The 17,633-nt window shown below is 37.1% G+C and overlaps 1 protein-coding gene across 2 annotated transcripts in view; it reads right to left on the bottom strand.

Moving 5' to 3' along the window:
• Positions 1-17,633, bottom strand: part of RASA2 (RAS p21 protein activator 2) — a 123,848-nt gene that overhangs the window by 58,376 nt on the left and 47,839 nt on the right. For both annotated transcript variants that reach the window (XM_058730068.1, XM_058730069.1), the window contains exon 5: positions 10,360-10,436. In XM_058730068.1, the coding sequence (XP_058586051.1) occupies positions 10,360-10,436 (77 nt within the window). The remainder of the gene's footprint in view (positions 1-10,359; positions 10,437-17,633) is intronic.

The following is a 17,633-nucleotide window of genomic DNA, read 5'->3' as shown; positions in this document are numbered from 1 at the left end:
GTAAAAAAGAAATTATATCAATTGTATACAAACCACCAGAAAATTGAAAAAGAGAGATTACTTTCTGATTCATTCAATGAGGCCATTATTCTGATTCCAAAAACCAGACAAAGCCACTACAAGAAAACTATAGAGCAAAGTTATTCATAAATGTAAATGTAAAAAACCTTAACAAAATTTTAGCACATCAAAGCTAACTATATATAACAATGATAATATTAACATGACCAAGTAGAGGTTGGTTTAACTTCAAAAATCAATCCACAAAATTTACCATATTAACACATGAAATCTGAAAAAGCAGATCATTTGAAACATTCTCAGCAAACTAGGAACAGAGGGGAATTTTCTCAACCTGAGAAATGACAGCTAACATCATACTTAATGGTAAAAAAACAAAAACAAAAACAAAAAACTGAATGCCTTCCCCTTAAGATAAGAAATAAGACAAAGATATTTGCTCTCACATCTTCTATTCAACATCCTACTAAAATGATCAGGCAAGAAACAGAAATAAGCAGAACCCAGACTAAAAAGGAAGTAGTAAAACTGTCTATTCATAGATGACACAACTGTCCATGTACAAAATCCTACAGAATCTATAAACAAGCTAGTAGAACAAATCAGTGAATATAACAAGGTTGAAGAATACAAGTGTTTTTTTATTTTTTATTTTTATTTTTTAATTTTTTTTAACGTTTATTTATTTTTGAGACAGAGAGAGACAGAGCATGAACAGGGGAGGAGCAGAGAGAGAGGGAGACACAGAATCCGAAACAGGCTCCAGGCTCTGAGCTGTCAGCACAGAGCCCGACGCGGGGCCCAAACTCACGGACTGTGAGATCATGACCTGAGCCGAAGCCGGATGCTCAACCGACCAAGCCACCCAGGCGCCCCTACAAGTGTTTTTTTAAAATTACTATATACTAGCAACAAACATCCTCCTATTCATCTTGTTTCTTCTTTCTTTTTCTGTTTCTCCTAAAGTTCTTTTTCTCAGCCTGTTTCTATAAAATAAAAATCACTGCCTGGACTTCATGTCACCCAGTACCTAATTTTTCTGTTTGTCTTTCCAAATGTCTTGACTTCTCTTTCACTCCTCACCCTACTGAAATCTAGTTTTTTCTACATTCATCATTCTATGGAAACTCTCCTCATTAAAGTCCCCTGAGTGTTAAGTGCTATCTCTATTTTTCAGCGCTCTTCTTACTGGATTTCTTGGCTGCATGAAACACTTCTGACCACTCCTTCCCTCCTTCAAGACCTCTTCTCTCTTGGTTACCTTTGTCTTCATTCTTCTAATTTTCCTCATATCACCTATCTGTCTCCCTCCTACTTACATAACCTCCCTGTAAGGCTGTTGTTGTTGCTGTTATTGTTAATCACATCCACTCCTATGGTCACAACTACCATCAGCCTTACATTTCTATATGAGATCTCACCAGAGAGTTTAAGATTTTTATATTGAAATGCCTGATGGAAATCCCTACCGAGACGTTCAAGAGCAGCTAAAACTCAACTCATTACCATCTCTTATTAAAGAAGTTCCTCCTTCAGAATTTTCTCTTTTGTTGTAAATACCACCACCCACCTAGTAACACCATCTAGAAATCTAGGAGCCACATTTAGATTCTTCTTTGTCCTCACTTTCTATATATAATCAGTAAGTTTTAGTGATGCGACTCTTTAAACGTTTCTTCGTTTGTCCTCTTTTCTCATTTTTGTAACTACTATTCTGAATCTATAATCTCTTACTTGGATCACCCTAACACCCTTCAAATTCATCTCTCAGTTTCTGTACTTACCACTGTCACAAATCTCATCTTTCTAAAATGCAAATTTGTCCATATTACTCTAAAGTCTTTCAAGAGTTTCGTAAGTTCTTATAAGTTTCAGAAGTTCATATGATATATTAAGAGCCTTCAAGATCTGGTTCCAGCCTACTTCACTGGTATCTGACCAGTCTCTTGAGTCAAGCTTCATATGCTAGCAACATGAAACCGCTTTTAATTATTCTCCCTCCCTCCCTCCCTCTTACCATGTTTCTTCCTCCATACTTCTACCTATATTGTTCTTTCCTTCTGGAAAACAAATCTCACTTTTTCTAGGCTAGCTACTTTCTATTCATCCTTTAAGAAGAGGTGAATAAGACAAACAACATTCTTGCTCTCATGGAGCTGACAGTCTACTTGAAATAAGAGATAACAAGCAATAAAGCAAAAAACAATAGCAAGTGCTATGAAGGAAAAAGAATAGGGTGTCTTATTTTAAAGTGATGCTTAAGCTGAAACTTAAAGGATGAGAAAACCAGCGAGAAGCAGGATAGGCATTCCAGGCAAAAAGGAGAGCAGATGCTGATCTCTGAACAGGAAGAATATGTCACATTTGAGGAACTGAGACAAGGCCAGTGAATATATGAACAAGAGGAAGCAAGCCACAAGATGAAATCCAAGAGGCAGGCAGGGTCGGAACATGCTGCACCATGTGGGCCAAGTCAAGGGGCTTGGATCTTATTCTAAATGCAAGGGGAATCACTAAGTGTTTGAGCAGGAGAATGACATGATCTAATTTATGTCCTAAAAGATTACTCTGGGCTGCTACAAAGAGAATGGACTGCAGAGCAGAAGGCCAGCTAAGAAACTACTACAATAGTCAAGGTAATAAAAGGTTGCTGGTTTGAAGTAAGGACATGTCAGCAGATGATAAAAATTAGAAAATTCAAGAAATATTTCATATAATCAATAAGAAGTGGATCCAATGTGTGGAGGGAGAGAGGAGAAAAGACTTTAAATGATTCCCAGGTGTCTGGCTAGGGTAAAAGGTGGATGGTGGTTCCAACTGCTAAGGCTATGGGAAGGAGCTATACAGATATGATAGTCAATGCTTCAGTTTTCAGGTGATAAATCTGCAATGTTGTGAGATATCAAAGTGGAGTTGCCAAAAAGGCAGGTGAACATCTGAGAGTGGAGCTCAGAAAAAAGACATGAATTAAATGTATAAGGTATAGACAATTTTTTTAACTTACTTTGAAATGATTTCTGACTTTCAAAAAATTGCAAAATAATATATACAGTTTCTGTATACCCATCACCCTGTATTAACATTTTGTGTAACCAGAGTAAAACTACAGAAAGAGAAAAATAACACGGAAACAATGTTAGTTAATAATTATATTAACTAATCTTACAGACTTTACTCAAATTTTGTCAATGTCCTTTTTCTGGTCCAGGATGCAATACAGAATCTCACATTGCATTTAGCTGTCCTGTCTTCTTAGTCTCTTCCATCCTAAAACAGCTCCTTAGTTTTAATTCTTTGCCCCTTGATCCTGTCAGTACTAGCCAGTTCTTTTGTACAATATTCCTTAATTTGAATTTGATGTTTCCCTGCGATTAGATTGAGGTTATCTATCTTGGTGTCCTTCTCAATGTAGCATACCAGGTAGCCAGATGTTTATTACCAGTGACACTAACTTCGGTCACACAGTTAAACTGGTATCTATCAGACATCTTATGGTGGAGATTCTTTGAGACTATACAAGTATGCTGTTTGTCATCATGTTTACGCCCACTTATTTAGCATCCATACATGATGATTTTCTATTTCCATCATTTGTCCTACATTAATTAATGAGAATTCTATAAGAAAAAGTAGTCCTTTCTCCCCAGTCCTTTCTCCCCAATATAGCAGCACTGGCTCATGGATATTTTATTCTATAGGCTTAAAACATTGTTTTTTAATTTTTAGTATTTATTTTTTGAGAGAGACAGAGTGTGAGCAGAGGCAGGGAAGAAAGAGAGGGAGACACAGAATCCGAAACAGGCCCCAGGCTCTGAGCTGTCAGCACAGAGACTGATGCGGGGCTCGAACCCACAAACCATGAGATTATAACTGGAGCCAAAGTTGGATGCTTAACTGACTGAGCCACTCAGGTGTCCCTAAAAAAGTATTTTTAATGTTTATTTGTTTTGAAAAAGAGAGAGACAGAGCACAAGCAGGGCAGGGGCGGAGAGAGAGGGAGGGAGACTCAGAATCCGAAGCAGACTCAAGGCTCTGAGCTGTCAGCAGAGAGCCCAACATGGGGTTCGAACCCACGAACTGTAAGATCAAAACTTAAGCTGAAGTCAGACATTCAACTGACTGAGCCACCCAGGCATCCCTATACTATAGGTTTTGATCTGTAATTATTATTATTATTTGATTTGATGCTCAAATTGTCCCAGTTTGGTTACGTGGAGCTTCTTCAAGTTGGCTTCAATGTCCTTTCTACATGCCTTCATTATTTATTTGTAGAACTTTCTTACTTTCTGACTCCACATATGCTCTGAGCTCATCTTGTATTTTCCCTGCTCAAGTCCTGAAATCAGCCAATACTTTAAAAAAAAAGAATCAGGTTCTCTTTATTGGAGCAGGTCTGAAATAACAGAAAACACTAATACTAATACTAGAGCCATTAGCCACATGTGGCTATTTAAATTTAAGTTAATTAAAATTGGACAAAATTAAAAATTCAATTATTGAGCTCCACTAGCCATATTTTAAGTTTTTAATAGCCACATATGACCAGTAGCTACCATACTGGACAGTTAAGTTATAAACCATTTTCATCATCATTAAAAGATCTATTGGACCATACTGATTGGAGAATGATTATTTAGATGCTAAGTATGTTCATTGCTGCTGGGATGACACTGCTTCCAGGTCTTCTGCGTGAATAGAGCTAACATACATACACACTCACACAAACAACCCTGTAGCTATAAGACAATTTCACTCTGAGAATTCTGCCTTCAAAGGAGAACAGAGAAATGGGGATGGCAGCTAGGGGAGGAGGGTGGAGATAAGGTCTGGGGAGGCATGCCTTTTTAGGATAGGAGATCCTAGAACATTGTTTTACATTTTGAGGAGAACAATCTAAAAGAGAAGGTAAAGCTGATGAAACAGAAGAAGGAATAGATGAAGGAGCAAAGTCCTTGAGTAGGGGAAACAGATGGAAATTCAGAGACCAGATAGAAAAATTCACCCCCAACAAGAGAGGGGCACCTCCTCTACTAGAACATAAAGACAAAACGATGGATGCCAATACAGGTTTGCAGATTTAGATTCAGGAAAATGTGACCAATTTACAGATTGTAATGATGGAGAATCTCACAGGTGTTATTAGAGAAGCAGAGTAAAACTCCAGGGCAGTTACAAATACCCATGGAGGGTTTATGATCATGAATTTAAAGTAAAATCAGTCTTTTTGATTTTCTCCAGCAATAATATTCAGGTGCAAACTGAACACAGAGAGACTAAGTTCATTTATACTAGGATTGTTCCAGATAAATAAGAAGGATGAATAAAGAGCAAGGAAGTTATTGGAAAAGTGCAAGAAAAAATGATTACAGTGATAGATCATGGAAAACAACCTAGAAGGAAGTGAAAAAATAAAAATGGATAAGAATGTGGTAAAGATCAATGGGTAGAAGTCTTACTGAAATTTCAGAAATGTTGCAGTGAGGAGCTTCCAGGTCTTGAAGATAATAGTAACTGCTAGGATATGAACCTTTCCACACATTACCCCCCAACTGTAAATTCAGCAAGTAGCACAAAGAAAACAACACATAATACTATGCTTTCAGTGGTACTAAAAACCAGAATACCACAAACCTCTAAAAGTTGAGAAATCAACAATAAATTCTGCAAAGTTGCTATTGGAGCTCTGGTGTTGCAGGCCAAGGAGTATGGACTGTGGAGGTTCAAGTGAAAGAGAAGAGAAAGAAGAAAAGAATACAGACCATCATGTGCCCATACAAAGACCTACTTGTTAACATTTATAGCAGCTTTCTCTATAATCACCTCAAACTGGAAACAATTCAAATATCTGCCAAGTGATGAACAGAGAAACAAATTCAATACAATGGAATACTACCCGTGAAGTAGCTTTAAAAACAATTTTTTTTAATCTTTATTTTTGAGAGAGGGACAGAGTGTGAGCAGGGGAGGAGCAGAGAGAGAGACACACACACAATCCGAAGCAGGCTCCAGGCCCCGAGCTGTCAGCACAGAGCCCGACACAGGGCTTGAACCCATGAACCGCGAGATCATGACCTGAGCCGAAGTCAGATGCTCAACTGATTGAGCCACCCAGGCGCCCTGTGAAGTAGCTTTAAATGAGAAAAAACAACCAGCAGATGACAACACAGAATAACATCGATGTTGGAGTTATCTGACAAAAATGTGAAAGCAGCCATCCTAAAAATGATTCAATGAGTAATTACAAACACATCTGAAATATGAAAAGTTTCAGCAAAAAAAATAGAAAGTCATTAAAGAAAGAAAAGATATAAAGAGGAATCAAAAGAAAATTTTAATACTTAAAACCAAAATAAGAAGCTTGACAGATGGGCTTAACAGTAGAATGGAGGGGACGGAGGAAATAATCAGTGAGCTTAAAGACAGAACAGCAGAAACTACTCAATATGAACAAGGGAGAGAAAATAGACTGGGGGAGGGGAAGTGGGGGTGGGAAAAGCAGAACCTCAGGGACCTGTGGGACTATCATAGAAGATCTAACATTTATGCCATTGAAATCTCAAGAGGAAAGGAGAAAGATAGCAAGGCTGATGGAGTATTATAAGAAATAATGGCCAATAATTTCCCAATTTGGCAAAGGATGCAAACATACAGATTCAAGAAGCTGACTGAACATACCAAACAGGATAAACTCAGAGAAATCTATGTCAAAATACCTCATAGTGAAACCGAAACACATAGAAAACTAAAGGCAAAGTCTTCAAAGTAACCAGGGAGAAAAAGTGCATTACCTGCACAGGAAATAGAATTACAGTGAATTCAAAAAACCACAGAGGCCAGAAGCAAGTGATATATTTTTCACGTGCTGAAAAAAAAGAGCTATCAACCAAGAATTCTATATCCATTGAAAATATCCTTCAGGAATAAAGAAAAAAATCAAGACATTCTCAGATAAAGGAAAACTAAGACAATGTATCATTTATAGACCTACCCTAAAAGAACAGTAAAAGGAGATTCTCTAAACAAGAAGACAGAGATAAAAGAAGGAATCCTAAAACAACAGGAAAGAAAAAAGAATATGGAAAGAGCAAAAATATGGGCAAATACAACAAACTTAGACTTCCCCTCTCTAATTTTTCTAAATTGTGTTAGGTGGCTGAAGCAAAAATTGTAATACTGATGTGGTTCTTAATGTTTTCAGGGGAAACATTAAGATAATTATACTATAGAATGGTGGAGGGTAAAGGGATTTAAAAGAAGGTAAGGTTTCTACACTTTATTCTAACCAGTATAACAGCAATACCAGTAGACTACAATAAGTTATACATGTATAATGTAATCCTAAAGCAACCACTAAAAAACTACACAAAGAGAAAGAAAAACAGTACAGATAAATCAAAATGGAATTCTAAAAAATGTTCAAGGAACTCAAAGGAAAAAGAAAACAGTAAAAGAGAAGAGAAAAACCAAAAAGTGGCAGATTTAAGCTTAACACATCAGTAATTACATTAAAAGTAAATGCTATAAATTCACTAAAGACTGGCAGAGTGGGCTTTAAAAAGTGACACCCAACTATATTCTATCTATAAGAAACTACACAAAATTGGATGGATCTGGTTGAAAAAGCCAATCTCAAAAGGTCATATATGATAAGACTCCATTTATATAACATTCTTGAAATGACAAAAATATAGATATGGAGACAGATTAAAGGTTGCCAAAGGTTACAAATGTTAGTGGGGGAAGGAATGGGTGTGAGTATAACAGGGTAGCATAAGGAAGATATTTATTGTGACAGAAAGATTATGTATCTTGATTGTGGCAGTTACCACAAATCTACGCATACGATAAAAGATATACAACATACTGTACAGTATACAATGTCAATTTTCCAGTTTTTACATTGTATTATAGTTATATAAGATGTAATTATTGGGAAATACTGAGCGAAGGGTACACAGGACCTCTCCATACTTTGTAATTTCTTATAAATCTATGATTATCTCAAAAGCAAGAAGTTAAAAAAAAAAATCAAACTGCCGCAGTTCAAATCCAGGCTCTACCACTCCCTGTACAAACTTGGGCTCATTTAACCAATCTGTGTATTGTTTTATCACCTGTAAAATAAGGACAAGAGTATCTACCAAGTTATAATAATAAATAAATAATACCTAAAAAAAAGATTGAACTCCTGATATATGCAACAACGTGGATGAATCTCAAAAGCATTATGCTAAATGAAAGAGGCTAGTCACAAAAGCCTACATATTATATGAATCTGTTCATATGACATTTTGGAAAAGGCAAAACTATAGGGACTAAAATCAGATCATGGTTGCCTGGAACTGAGCATAAGGAGAGGGGACTGAACACATCTCCGAGTAATGCGTTTTGTTAGAGTTTTGACTTTTGAAGTTGCGCTAATATTCTACATATTAAAAAAATAAAAGTAAACAACAAGAATGGGGGCAAAATCCCATTAACCTGAATGCAAACAAACCAAACCAAATGAAACCAAACCAACTATTTCAAATGTTATGACATAACCAAAGTGAGCAGGGGAGGGAGTGGTGGAAAGGGACTACTCCACATACTTGCACTATATGCTTCTCAGTCTAGGGGGAAAAATACTGCAAACAAATCTTGAGCTGTTTTTAGTAAGTAAATCCAAACTGAGGAACATTAAAAAAACAAAAACAAAAGGACTTCAAAAATCTCAATACCATGAAAGATAAAGAAAAGCTAAAAACTATTACTGGTTGAGGAGATTAAAGAGACATGTAAACTAAATGTAATACATGATCTTGGACTGGATCCTTTCTTGGAGAAGAAAAAAATACCTTAAAGGGCGTTATCGGGACAGCTGACAAAAGTAAAATATAATAACTGTAGATTAAAGTACTGGAATATAAAAAGCATACATTATACTTAAAAAAAATTTTTTTTTAATGTTTTTATTTATTTTTGAGACAGAGAGAGACAGAGCATGAGCAGGGGAGGGGCAGAGAGAGAGGAAGACACAGAATCTGAAGTAGGCTCCAGGCTCCGAGCTGTCAGCACAGAGCCCAAAGTGGGGCTCGAACTCACAGACTGTGAGATCATGACCTTAGCTGAAGTCCAGCACTCAACCAACTGAGCCACCCGGGGCGCCCCATACATTATACTTTTATTGTAACAATGTTGAACTTGCTGAGTTTGATAATTGTATTACGGTTATTTAAGAGAATATACTTACTCTTAGGACTATACGCTGATATATTAAGGATCATGATATATGCAACCTTCCTTAAAAGAGTTCTACGGGTACCTGGGTGGTTCAGTCGGTTGAACGTCCAACTCTTGATGGCAGCTCAGGTCATGATCTCACAGTTCGTGGGATCAGGCCCCATGTTGGGCTCCATGCTGATAGTGCAGAACCTGTTTGGGATTCTTTCTCTCCCTCTCTCTCTGCCCCTCCCCTGCTTGCACTCTCTCTCTCTCTCTCAAAATAAACTTAAAAAAAGAGTTCTAAAAAAAGTAATATTATATATTTAATAAACATAAATAAATAAGAGAGACAGAGAGGAGGAGAGAGGGAGGGGAAAATGCCTCAAAGGGGCTGGGGTGTTCATAATAAGGAGAATAAATTATAGTCTAGAGAGTAACACTCACCCCACTGTAAGGTAAGTGGGTATGGGAGAAAACAGCATCTAATTGAGAAGGCAGTAAAGGAAACAGTAACTCAGGGGATATTCAGATTATTAGTTAATACAAAGAGAAAAAGAAGTCAGGGATATCCAGTAGTTTGTTGATAACACATAGGAAAAGTTTGGGTGGAAGAGAAAAGAGAGAATTAGGCTTGAACAGATTTCCAGAGCAGTTAGAAGATTAGAGTCTGAACCACAGAAAATGACTTGAGGGCAAAACAGGAATTTTTAAGTAGGTGAGAATCAATACATTCTCAAGGTAGCCATTTAGTTTTTTAGTCCCAGGGTTCCTAATGCTCAGCTCTGTGGTATCAGTCTCTTCTCTAAAGGCCCTCTAATAGGAAGCCTTTCCAATTCTCTTCTGCCAGGTAGTTAGACACGTTTATCCATGATCCTGTAACAGCCCCTTGCCTAACTCTATCATTTAACCCACATTCAATAAATAAGGCTGAATGAATTAATGACTTATCACAACCTGAGTAGACTAGATATAAGAAAACAAACTGGAAATCAACTTAATAAAGGAACAACACAGCAGAGTTTCATTTTTCAAAAAAGTTTCTGAAGTATATAAAATAAGGTGTGGGCTTAAGGTTCAAAGAATACAAAATGGAGAATTATTTCCAGTTGATTTTGGTAAAAGAAATATGCTTACTGTACAACAAGCTGCTGGCACACAGTTCCATTCTCTGTTATCAGTTCATTCAGTTTTAATTCAAGGTGAACTTTACCCTATAATGAGAAAAAAAAAAAATTGGCAAACTGAGTAGTCTATTTTGCTGACAAATTATTAAAGGTATGTACTTTTTCAAATGGTACCTAAAATATTTAGTTATTCACTAACTAAATTTGTGATCCCTAGCACATGGCTTTGCCCATATTAAGTACTTGTTAAATGACTAATAACCAACGATGTAGATCTAGTCAAATGCTTATATCAGACACGGCATTCAAATCTAAGAATGCAATCCCAGTTCAAAAAGTATTTATGAATCTCAATTACCATAGATTTTTTAAAAAAGGTAGCATTTATGTTTTAGGAAATTTTGAAATGAAAGCAAATTATAAAATGTAGAATGCTTTTTCCAGAAAATCTAAACCATCAATAAGGATAGAGGCAGTATCATTATACGTCGAGAGAAATCATACAATTCTGAAAAATAAAACTAAGTTAAAGCTAGTAAGACTCAAGTTGTCAACACTTCTCTGAAAATTAAAGACTTATGGAATATCTACTATATTTTAATAGTCACTCACTGTAGGGCTGGGTAGGAATCAATAGATATATAAGACAACAATCACTGCTTATAAGAAGCTCGCAATCTAGTGCGAAGACAATAAACAAAAGATAATATAGGACCAAGAGCCCTAATGAAAAAAATGGGATACCGAAAATAAATGAGTACTTTCTTAATTAGCTGTTAATAAATGGGAGTTGTAAAAATCCAGTACTACATATAAATTTAAAGCAAACTCAACTTCTCATGAAATGAAGGCTTAGGGACAATACAATCTGGAGCTTGATATTTTCATGCTGCCACCAGTGATGAGCAATTCTAAACTGGTTATGAGCAATTCTGAAGTGGTTAAGAATCAGTCTTGGATTACCTCCACCCAGCTGACATGACAAATTCTCACAGTAGAGATTTCAGGGGTGTGATGTCTAGGGGCTGATGACGTAAGTAATTTCATCAGAGGTAGGAAAGTTCATTATCAAGTCACTGTTCCTCTTTGGAATAACCCCTTTCAGACATTCTTTCACAGTAATCTAACCTGAATCGGCCTCACTATCTTATAAGGGTTTGCTCCGTAAGAGTGAATCTGAGGTGCATTAACTACAAAGCTCAGGGTTAGATGGGTAGTGAGGAGCAACAACACTGATTGGGGGATCTCAACACGAAAGTCTGCATGAGAAAGCTAAGTTCTAAAGAAACAAAAGCATAAGCAGTAGTAAAATTGGAAGTTAGGTGGAACTGGAATTAAACTAAGCCAATTTTCCACTAAAAATTCAGGCACAACTATCGATAAATTCACATAAAATTTATAAAATTGGTCATTAATTCTACTTTAAAAATTTTTTTTTTCAACGTTTTTTATTTATTTTTGGGACAGAGAGAGACAGAGCATGAACGGGGGAGGGGCAGAGAGAGAGGGAGGCACAGAAGCGGAAACAGGCTCCAGGCTCTGAGCCATCAGCCCAGAGCCTGACGCGGGGCTCGAACTCACGGACCGCGAGATCGTGACCTGGCTGAAGTCGGACGCTTAACCGACTGCGCCACCCAGGCGCCCCATTAATTCTACTTTAATATTCACAACCCCTACTACTAGACAATGACCCAGAAGAGGTTCATGATATTGTAGTCATTTTTTTTTTTAATTTTTTTAATGTTTATTTTATTTTTGAGACAGGGAGAGACAGAGCATGAACGGGGGAGGGTCAGAGAGAGACGGAGACACAGAATCTGAAACAGGCTCCAGGCTCTGAGCTGTCAGCCCAGAGCCCGACGCGGGGCTCGAACTCACAGACCACGAGATCATGACCTGAGCCGAAGTCGGACGCTTAACCGACTGAGCCACCCAGGCACCCCTGTAGTCATTTTTAATATTACTCAACTCGAATTTTGAATCATCTTTGCTGTCAGGCCAGCATACGTGTGTCACTTACTAAGTGAGCCTAGCCAACTGCATCAACATTTGCAGCTCAAAGCAATTTTACTATTTTAACATGTATGCATTTAATAGTAGAAACTGTATGCTAACAAGGCACTCCCAACAGTCCCTCAGGAAATATCTAGGATCTACCCTAGTTCTAAAACAACTGAAACTATTAAAATAAGAGTAGGAAAAAAAAGTACAATAGTTCCATTCACAACTAAAAATCATAGCACTGCATCAAGTAAAGCCTAGAAATAAAAAATGTATATATTTAATGGGATTCTACTAGGAATCATTATCATTCAGTCAGAGCCTACCTAATACGTTCATTATTCCTACTGGCTGTTGAAGAGACCATTCCTTTGGTATTAGTCAGCAATAACATAATTGTGTATTTAACCTGGTCAAGAAAAGGCTGGGGACAGAATAGGTAACCACAAGACATATACTGTCAGGGTGGAACACTAAAATTAAAAAGCATTATGAATTAGGGGCATCAGGGTGGCTCAGTTGGCTGGACATCTGACTCTTGATTTTGGCTCAGGTCATGATCTTGTGGTTTGGGGTTGAGCTCTGTGCTGATAGCAGGGAGCCTACTTGGGATATTCTCTCTCTCTCTCTCTCTCTCTCTCTCTGTCTGTCTCAGGGTCAAGCCTTGTGTACGGCTCTGCACAGATAACAGGGAGCCTGCTTGGGATTCTCCCTCTCTTCTTCTCTCTCTCAAAATAAAGAAATAAACTTAAAAAAAAGCATTATAAGTTAAATCAAGGAAATTATCATTTCTAAACTATGAAACACTACCTCATTGTATACTTTAACATGAAAGTATGTACATGATACTTAGCAAAAGAAACAAGTTAGAAAATAGGGTGTATAATGTTAATTTGGAAAAATGAAACATACTATATATATTACTATATGAATTTACTACAAGTCATCTACTAAAACACTGACAGAAGTTATCTTTGGGTGGTAGGATTTCAGATTTTTTTGCTCATCTAGATTTAAAAAATTTCTACTACCAAAGAGTCCTGTTTTTTAGGAAAAATAAAGTTTTAAAAAATTACTTGAAACTACTTTTCAGTATTAGAAACCCAAATCTATGAACATCTTAGAGAAAATATTTAGTATTCCTTAATACATTCATACAAAAGTTTGGTTTTATTTACATCTGTCATCATTTTATAGATTTGGATTATAGCAAAACAAGTTAGGTATTTTTTGTTTTGTTTTGTTTTGTTTTGTTTTTGGAAAGGGTAGTTTTGGGTTCAGCAAAACATTTCCTAGTCTCCTCTGAAGCCAGGTGATAGTGGCTAAGGACAGCCATATGATACAATTTTGGCCAATAATATATTAGTAGAAGTTGCTGGTGGGGCATCTGAAGAAGCTTGTTGAATGGGACTCCCTAACTGCAGCAGTGGCTTGAGAGGCTGAAGAACTGAAACAAGGCAGTCTACAGTCTCATGGTGCTGGGTATATAAAAACTGGAGCCCAAGGCCCAACAAGGTAGAGTGCCACTGGCAAATACACAGGCTTTCTGTTGGAACCTCTGAAGGACTATGCCTAAAGAGTAAGAGTGAACAACACTGACCAGCCTTTACAAAGACCAAAACTGGGGTGCCTGGGTGGCTCAGTCGGTTACGAGTCTGACTCTTGATTTCGGCTCAGGGCACGATCTCACAGTTAGTGAGATCAAGCCCCATGCCAGATTTTGTGCTGATAGCAAAGAGACTGCTTAGGATTCTCTCTGCTCCTCCCCAGCTTGTGTATGCATGCACACTCATTCTCTCTTTCCCAAAATAAATGAACAAATGTTAAAAAAAAAAAAAAGAAAAAGAAAACAAAACAAAAACAAAGACCAAAACCTAGCCTAGAATCAGCCAAACCCCTAACCTCTAGATATGCCAAAAGTAAAAAACTAAATCTTCAGGGCGCCTGGGTGGCTTGGTCGGTTAAGCATCCGACTTCGGCTCAGATCATGATCTCACGGCCCATGAGTTCGAGCCCCGCGTCGAGCTCTGTGTTGACAGCTCAGAGCCTAGAGCCTGTTTCAGATTCTGTGTCTCCCTCTCTCTCTGCCCCTCCCCTGTTCATGCTCTGTCTCTCTTTGTCTCAAAAATAAATAAACGTTAAAAAAATAATAATAAAAAAAAACTTTATAAAATAACTAAATCTTCTCTGAAGGAAAAAAAACATCATCATCCACAGCTTCAAGTTATATATAAACTATTTCATATTTTTCAATGTCCAGCATTCCATCAAAACTTATGAAGCATGCCAGAAGACATACACCAAAAACAAAAATGAAAATAAAAACCAACAAAAAGCAGTCAATTTATAGGAGGTGCAAATGTTGGAGTTAACTGACAGAGGTCAAAAGAACTGCTTAACGGGGCGCCTGGGTGGCTCAATCGGTTGAGCATCCGGCTTCAGCTCAGGTCATGATCTCTCGGTTTGTGAGTTCGAGCCCCGTGTTGGGCTCTGTGCTGACAGCTCAGAGCCTGAAGCCTGCTTCAGATTCTGTGTCTCCCTCTCTCTGCCCCTCCCCTGCAAACGGTCTGTCTTTCTCCATCTCTCAATAATAAATAAATGTTAAAAAAAATTTTTTTTAAATAGCTGCTTAAAATATTTACTAAGGTAGACAACAAAATGAAAAAGCCAACAAAACACTGAAAACTATAAAGTGTATCAAATGAAAAATTTAGAATTAGGCAATAAAATAACCACAATGATGTATTCAACAGCAAATTAACCACAGCTGAAACGAGAACTGGTAAGATGGGAGATAAATTAGTCAATGGAAAATATCCACAGTGAAGCACAGAGAGGGGGAAAACATAAGAGACACAGGAAAACATAGGAAAATGGTCTATTATTCATGTAATTGGAGTCCCAGAAGAGGAGACAGATAAAATAGGGAAGGAGAGAAAAAAAAGATAAAGAAATAATTGCCTGGAATTTTCCAAAACTAAAGAAAGACATCAAGGCAGAGATCTAAGAGCCCCTATGAACACCCATAGGATAAACATAAAACCATATGAAGGCAGAGCATAGTAAAACTGCTGAAAGCAGATCAAAAGAAAATCCTAAAAGCAACTAGAGAAAACGGAGACGTTAGCCACAATGAACCAACTACAAGACTCTGATAAGAAACTATTTTTGATGATAAATATGCAATGTGATTTGGTCCATTATTGCTTTCTTATTACCCAATCTCCTAAGGGAGGTTCAATGACATAATAGTATACTTTTCATATATGTCAGAAAATATTGGGAAGATTAGATAACTGGCAAGGTATTTTCTATGCTTTATTTAAAGTAAACCAAGTAAGGGGTGCTTAGGTGGCTCAGCCAGTTAAATGTCTGATTTTGGCTAGGTCATGATCTCCCAGTTCGTGAGTTAAAGCCCTGCATCGGGCTTTGCGCTGACAGCTCTGAGCCTGGAGCCTGCTTCAGATTCTCTGTCTCCCTCTCTCTCTGTACCTCCCCAGCTCATGCTCTGCTTCTCTCTCTCAAAAATAAACATTAAAAATTAAAAAAAAATAAAGTAAACCAAATTCTTGGGAGCTATTCTATATATATCTTGTAGCAATGATTACGTTAAGTTGATATATGCAATTATATCACATTAATTTGTACTAGGAAGCATATTTAGGAACTTATATTACTCTAGGATTATATGAAAGTTGAATATTTTATATTAAATATAGCTAACTTTATTTCAATCACTTTTACAAAATTTCACACAAAAATCTGTATTTTTATAGAAGATATCATGAGAATTTCTGCATACAGGTTCAGAAACTCAGGTGAATTACAAGTATCTGGGCAAAACCCAATGCACATACTTAAAAACTTCTTTAGTCTAGATTTTTTTTTTTAGTTTTTATCACAAAATACTACATTATAACAACCATTCCACATAAAAGAACTCAGTATATTTCAACTGGTGGGAAGTTTTCTTTATATGGGGGGGAGGGAAAATCCCAACTTCTTGTTATCTGACAGATATTTTCTTATATAGTAAATCATTTTGGACACAATTAGCTGTCAGATGAAAAACAAAATAAAGGTTTTACTTAATCTCTCTTATTTATGGGTAGATTTGTTCTTCTCCTTAAAGAAGTATTTATTGGGGCGCCTGGGTGGCCTGGTCCGTTAAGCGTCCGACTTCAGCTCAGGTCATGATCTCACGGTCCGTTAGCTCGAGCCCCGCGTCGGGCTCTGTGCTGACAGCTCAGAGCCTGGAGCCTGTTTCAGATTCTGCGTCTCCCTCTCTCTCTGCCCCTCCCCTGTTCATGCTCTGTCTCTCTCTTTTTAAAATAAATAAATAAATAAATAAATAAATAAACATTAAAAAAAAATTTTTTTTTAAAAAGAAGTATTTATTACAATCTAGAATGGCCCCTGTTATTTCACATTTACAATTTTACAAATGAAGTTTTTACAAAATTAACCTGTAACAATGAATTATACCTTTATGTTCACTGTCTTTTAATCAGGCATGTAAAAAACCCCAGATGTATGTACTATTAGGTATGATCATCGCATTTATTATTTGTAATACTTGTTTAAAGTGTAGGGCAGAGGCCATATTAAAAAAAAAAACCATAAAACAATCAATAGCTTATGGCATGATCCAGAAATTCAAGATAAGCTTGTTGGTAAAGACTTATTAACTAAGTCATTACATCAAAAAGACATGATTGACAGCACATCTGGATTTACTGCTTGTACAAGTTGTATGAGACAAACACCCTTAATTAATGAGAGTACCAACTTCTCCAGATAACAGATATGGTTTAATCAGTCTTATGTAAAGGCATACTCTTTATCACAGCACCTAAGAACTAAAGAAAGGAAAAATACTTCAAGTTTGTTGTGAATTCTAGGACTATATAGCTAAGAGCATGGCTGCTGATCACTGAAGCCAAAAAGAGGATTTATAGAAAGAGGCACCCACAGGGGCGCCTGGGTGGCGCAGTCGGTTAAGCGTCCGACTTCAGCCAGGTCACGATCTCACGGTCCGTGAGTTCGAGCCCCGCGTCAGGCTCTGGGCTGATGGCTCGGAGCCTGGAGCCTGTTTCCGATTCTGTGTCTCCCTCTCTGCCCCTCCCCCGTTCATGCTCTGTCTCTCTCTGTCCCAAAAATAAATAAAAAACGTTGAAAAAAAAAAATTTTAAAAAAAAAAGAAAGAGGCACCCACAGAATCCATATTAACTTCACTTATGTGGAAAAGAGTAGGAGAAAGAACATTAAGTTTAGTAGGATGAT

Source organism: Neofelis nebulosa, chromosome 5, assembly GCF_028018385.1.
Source record: "Neofelis nebulosa isolate mNeoNeb1 chromosome 5, mNeoNeb1.pri, whole genome shotgun sequence".
NCBI classification, from domain to species: domain Eukaryota; kingdom Metazoa; phylum Chordata; class Mammalia; order Carnivora; family Felidae; genus Neofelis; species Neofelis nebulosa.
The sequence above is the reverse complement of the archived record's forward strand: the minus strand, read 5'-3'. Positions and strand labels throughout refer to the sequence as shown.